The 6,292-nt window shown below is 45.2% G+C and overlaps 1 protein-coding gene across 1 annotated transcript in view; it reads right to left on the bottom strand.

Moving 5' to 3' along the window:
* Positions 1-6,292, bottom strand: part of Dnah3 (dynein axonemal heavy chain 3) — a 162,490-nt gene that overhangs the window by 136,916 nt on the left and 19,282 nt on the right. Inside the window, exons 11-13 of the mRNA XM_026781152.1 lie at positions 2,997-3,133; positions 739-844; positions 376-554 (exon numbers count right to left, since the gene is read on the bottom strand). Coding sequence (XP_026636953.1) covers positions 376-554; positions 739-844; positions 2,997-3,133 — 422 coding nt within the window. The remainder of the gene's footprint in view (positions 1-375; positions 555-738; positions 845-2,996; positions 3,134-6,292) is intronic.

Genomic DNA, 6,292 nt, shown 5'->3' with positions numbered 1-6,292 from the left:
CCACCACCATCACCATACTACCAATACCACTACCACCATTACCACCATCACCACCACCACCACCACCACCATCACCGTCACCATTAATACCACCATCACCATTAGTACCATTCCCACATCATCATCACCACAAACACCATCACCATCACAGGTACATCTGGTTTTGCATCAACATGGAGGCCCGGGGTTGATGTGCGGAATCATCCTCTATTGCTTTTCTGCCTTCCCAGGCTAAAAGTCCAGGTGGGATACTATACCCAGTTGGCATTTATGCGGGTTCCGGGAATACAAACTCTAGTCCTCACACTTGTGTGGTAAGGGCTTAACCACTAAGCCATCTCCACAGACCAATATTTTTCCTCAGAATTTTTATACCTGGTATTAGTTTCCCGGTTTACATCCACTTGGTATTGAATCAGACGGTCTTTAAGATTTTGGGCTCGCTCACAGAGGTCATGATTTAGGAACAAGGCATCAAGACAGAACATGGCCAAAGGCACGGTAATGTGCATGGACGCAATTTCATTTCTCCTCTTTTTTATGCTATTGATGCTCTATAGAAAGAAGTACAGCCAGAGTTCAATGGTAATTAGAGTCTTACCCATTGCTCCTAGCTTCCCCCTTGGTCAGCACTAGTCCAATACAGAGTTTGCGCTCATTGCAATCCATTGATTGCTCAATGCATTGACTACCACACACATGTCATCAGGGCATGAAACTCTTAGTGGCATCTCCTACCGTCACAAACTCTTCAATCTCGTGATTTATATTCAGGAATTCGGTGATGCCTTGCTCCGCCGTGTTATCCAGCAAGTCTTCGTACTTCTTGTACACATTTAGGTATCTTTTGTGTTGGAGAACATAAAAGGAAGCACACAAACATAAGTCAGTGAGTTGGCTAAGCAAGGGCACAACTAAAACAGAGCACATTTAAAACATAAACTCAAGCCAAGAAAGAGAAATAGAATAGAAATATAGCTGAAAATCCAGGATTTGGGCTTCTAATTCCAATTTTGTGACTTCCTTATGGCATAAACTTAGAGAAGATACTTAGCTGGTTTTCCTCGACAGGGCTTCTCTGTGTAGCCCTGGCTGTCCTGGAATTCGTTTTGTAGACAAGGCTGGCCTCAAACTCACAGAGATCTGCCTGCCTCTGCTTCCCAAGTGCTGGGATTAAAGGCATGCACCACCACTGCCTGGTGGACTTTTTAAAGTTGTGTTTTTATTTTAAGTGACTATAATAAGGCACATTTTATAAGGTTATCATAAACCCTAGCTATAGCAAAATATGTAGAACAATTATTACTATCCTGACATAAATGTGCAATGAACACCAGCACCCTGTCTTCCTTCTAACCCCAAGTTCTATGCCTAGTTTTAAGATGAAAATTTGGAATTAAGTAATCTATGGCATGTGAACTTAGGTCCATCTGTTTTCAGATCATGTAGGAATGACTGGACAATTTTCTCTAAACTGGAGGATGCATCTAGAATGGTTTGACTTAAATTAAGTTTGAATTAACATTAAGTTGGTACTGAGTAACTATGAAGAGTGGCTTGGTGGAGCCCCAAGTTACCCAGGCAACCTGACAGACACTCTGAGACAGCAAAAAGGCCAGAACACGCTCGGTCTGGAAGAAAGTATATGTATAAGATCCATGAGCAGGAAAGCTCCCCAAACAAAATGCATTCAGGTGATCTTCCAAACACTAGGCTGCTTTCTACACAGATGAATCGATGTTCTCAGCTGAAGCAATTTTGCCCTGCAGGAGGGTTTTGGCCACATCTGGAAACACCTCAGTTGCCACAGTGGAGCAGTTCCTCCTGGCACGCCATGGGCATAGCTAGGGTTCTATACACAGGGTGTATACACACAGGGCAGTTCATATCCCCACAACATAAAATTCTTCCCACTGAAAATGTGCAGTAAACACATTTTCACCAATTTCATGTGGTGACAAACTGTGATCACGTTCACTGGTTTAGGGTGATCCCACAGTGTGCGTGCAAAACTGAAGACGCTTTTAGAGGTAAGCCTTTGTGTTGGAAGCTGTCCTACCCTGACCGGAGACTGTTGATTGTGGCAATTCACGGGTTTCTGTCTGTGTGGTGGTACACTATAGTGATATGTTACTTGTGTTTTAATAAGTAAAGCTTGCCTGAAGATCAGAGAGCAGAGCTAAGCCACTATAGGCCAGGGAGTGGTGGCACACACCTTTAATCCCAGGACTCAAGGCCACCCTGGGCTACGTGAGATTGAATCTGTCTACAAGAGAAATAGAGCTCACACAAAGGCGATCCTAGCACTCGGGAGTCCCACGTCTTTAATTCCAGCACTAGGGAGGTGGAGGCAGGAGTGATATGGCTGGGGGGTGGGGAGGGGAGAGAAATGCTCAGTACAGTCATGCTGAGGACAGGATCACCCCCTTGTTTGTTTGAGCCTGATAGAGGTAAGAACTCTCTAGAGGCTTGGCTGCTTTGCTTTTTTAATCTTCATCTTGAACCCCAATATCTGTCTCTGGGTTTTTATTAATCCTGCTACAGTATACACCTGCAGCCCTGCTACTCGGGAGGCAAAGGCAGGAACAGCATGATTTTGGGGCCAGGTTGAGCTACACAGTGAAAACCTGACTCGAAAACAAACAAATACCTGGAATTCATAACAAGTTTCACAGCAGAAATATGACTTTGTTGCTCTGGATCTCCTAGAATACAGGTTTTCTAAATTCTAAAAATATCCAAATATATCTTGGCCTGTGGCTTTCAGGGAGCAGAGGATGATCTGCACCTGAATTTTAATCCTAGCATTTGTATTTATTGCAGCCTAGTGTGGGAAAGTTACACTCTCCCGTCTGTAAAATGGGGATAAAGTCATAAGCATATAAGCCCTGGTCATTGCTACTCTATGTGTGTTTTGGGTGTGTGGGGACAGGGCTAGCTAAGGACAAACACTGAAAGTTCAACTAGGTTATAAAGCTAGAACTAAACCAACTTACTTGTGAGGTCCAACTTGATTTTTCTTAAATACCTCAAAAGTATCATTGACAAAATCAGAAACAAGATTTTCTTCAGGGTCAACAGTTCCGAGGATCAGGTTATAGCCTTTCAGCTCTGGGAAAAGTATAGATTCCACCTGAAGAGCAGAAGTCACTCTTAGATGTAGGACACACACAGAAACTAGAAGGCGGAAGGCGGCAAACAGGCTCTCGCCGTGGGCTCTTTTCCAGGGACACCGTTTGTATTCATTTTCTCTTGGCTAGTGGTAGAACTAGCCAAGAACACCCTGCTATCCCCAAACTCTCCAACTCTTTCAGTGTGTGTGTGTGTGTGTGTGTGTGTGTGTGTGTGTGTGTGTGTGTGTTTTCATGGGCTTGGCTCCTGCAGAATCCTTCTGGGATTCACTACCATATCTCAAGGCCCTCTCTACTTTGCAAATGCTTAGTGACCAGCCTCGGCAAAGACCTTCAGTCTGCTCTCCTAGGCTCCATGCCTTATAAATCACATGTCTGCTTTTGGCAAGACAACATCAGTTGAGGAAGCATGAAACAGGTGCAAATGACCTTGGTTCTCTTTGGGTGACCCAAAGGCTTTAAATTGATGGAAGGCAACTTCTTTGCCGTGACTGCGTTCATAGACAAAGCCTGAAAGCAAGAGACAAGACTTCCATTGGTCCAGGGCCTGGGGGAAAGGGCCTGGGGAAGTATAGCTGATAGCCCAGGTCTTTCAATAGCTCCCATGTGGACTGGATTTTGGAGCTTGTGTTGGGAAGAAGTTTCTAGTCAAAAGAGAAGAGAAATTCTTGTGCGGTTGAATGTGGAGGTTCTCTTGTGCGGTGTGGACACTGTGAGGTGGAAACAAGAATGATCTTGTCCTATCCAGGGAACTGTTATTTTCTGCCTCTCCTCCTGGCTCTCTGATTCTGCACTCCTCCGTCTCCCCACCATGTTCCAGGCTTCCTCCCGTGTGCTTCGCTGGCCTTGGCATTCCCTGCAATGCTGAGTGAGTGGATTCTGCCATGGGAGAAAGACTAGCCCAGCACCCCCTTTCCAGTCACAAATACATGCTTCTCATTATGGAGGAATACAGGAGAGATTCAGCGGGAGCTGGAGAGGGGCAGTCAGGGGTGGGTAAATCCTATTTCATTGTACACATAGATGAAATTCTCAAAGAATAAAAAATTAAAAAGTAAAGGCAATGTAGTGGTAGGGCTAAAACACTCATGGAAATTCTATGTATTACATTTCCCCTCTCGTTTTATTCAACTTTGATTTCTGCATCTCCTTCACCTCCTTTTTTCATCCTAGATTACATCAGCCTTGTCCTCCTGGACGGTACTGATAAGACCAATGCGCCATAGTATTTATTTTGGTTTCCTTCAGCACCTCTTTCTCACTGACAGGCTTCCGTTTTTCTGCAGCTCAAATGCTCTTTATTTCCTAAATTATTGCTGGGGTCTGGGGAGATGGCTCAGCGGGTAAAGTGCTTGCTACACATGCACAAGGGCCTGAGTTTGAGTCCCCAGAACCTGTGTATAAGCTGGGCACAGTGTTGCATCTATAATCCCAGCACTGGGGAGGCAGACAGGTAGAGTTCATTGGCCCACCGGCCTATCTGCATTGAAGAGCTCCGGAGGCAGTGGAGACTCTGTCCCCCAAAAAACAACACGGAGGGGGCTGGAGAGATGGCTCAGAGGTTAAGAGCATTGCCTGCTCTTCCAAAGGTCCTGAGTTCAATTCCCAGCAACCACATGGTGACTCACAACCATCTGTAAAGAGGTTTGGTGCCCTCTTCTGGCCTGCAGGTATACACACAGACAGAATATTGTATAATTGTATACATAATACATAAATAAATTTAAAAAAAAGAATTGATGGAGCTCCAGATAAAGACTTTAAAAAAAATAACACGGAGAGAGATTAGGAAGACAGCTGACATTGACCTCTGTCCTCCACAGACATGCATACACATGCATGTGTACTTATACAGACATGTGTACACCCCCATGTGAGCAAATACATGCATCACACACACACACACACGCATGCACGCACACACCACGTTTGTAGCTGAGTTTCACCTTGAAATGGTTTCAACTTACTGTATCCATGATGAAGTAAGGGACTGGAGACTATTCGTCTGCTGATAGTCATATATGTATGTCATAGACATTTAACCCAAGGGACTATGGTTAAAATTTCACAAGTCAGTTCCAAGAGGAAAGCCCGAGGTTGTGGGGGAGGGAGGGAGTGCCGCAGGCATCCCTAGACGAGAACTCAGCACCCATGGGTTCTTCCCATAGTCTAGTAACACTATTTGTGTGGAAGCAGGGCTAGCTTTCCAACCTGGCACAAACTGACCCGTGAGGGTGTCATCTTGGCATCATAATCCACTCCCTCTAGTACCAGTTCCTGCTGGGCTGTTTGCAGTGCTGGCAATCTCTCCAGCCCCAGCTGTTTGTTAACACTACCAATCAACAGCAGAGAAACAGACTCAGGCAGTATGTACTTCATGTGTCCCCAGCCCCTCACTTATCTCTTCAAACTGTAGTCTTCTCTTTCATTTCCTCGGAGGGATGTTGCTTGTAGGAGAGGTCCATTTCCCCTGCACACACTCATTCTCATGTTAAACCAAGCTTGGCTGACATCAAAACTCCAAGCACAGGGATTACTGGTGAAGGTGGACCCTTGGTGTCATAGATTTTCCTACAAACCTAAGCGCTCTCTCTCTTTCTCTCTCTCTCTCTCTCTCTCTCTCTCTCTCTCTCTCTCTCTCTCTTTATGTCTGTGTGTGAGTATATCTGTGCATGTGTGTCTGTATGTCTGTGTGTGTACGCCTGTGTGTGTCTGTGTCTCTGTGTGTTTACATGTGTGTATATGCATATGCACACATCTGTGCACTCATGTGTGCACATTTTTTTGCATGTGTGTCCCCTTTCCCATTTCATTTTTGTGTGTGGCACACGCCTGTGTGTGTGGAGGCAGGTGGTTGAAATCATCGCCACTTTGCTTTATTTGAGACAGGATCTTTCACTGACTCTAGAGCTCACTAGTTCTGCTAGACTGGCTGACTGTTAAGCCCCATCCCTTTCTCCACCTCTTCAGTGCCAGGCTGGTAGACACATGGCACCACACCCAACTTTTAAATGGCCGCTGGTGATTGTATCTAGGTCCTACTTGTTTAACAAACGCCTTACCGACCAAGTACCTCCTTAACCTCAAACCTCAGCTTCAACTCTCTGTGTGTGTATGTGTGTGTGTGTGTGTGTGTGTGTGTGTGTGTGTGTGTGTGTGTG

The sequence above is a fragment of the Microtus ochrogaster genome, chromosome 8, assembly GCF_000317375.1.
Source record: "Microtus ochrogaster isolate Prairie Vole_2 chromosome 8, MicOch1.0, whole genome shotgun sequence".
Taxonomy (NCBI): Eukaryota; Metazoa; Chordata; class Mammalia; order Rodentia; family Cricetidae; genus Microtus; species Microtus ochrogaster.
Note: the sequence above shows the minus strand (reverse complement) of the source record. Positions and strands in the feature narration are given on the sequence as shown.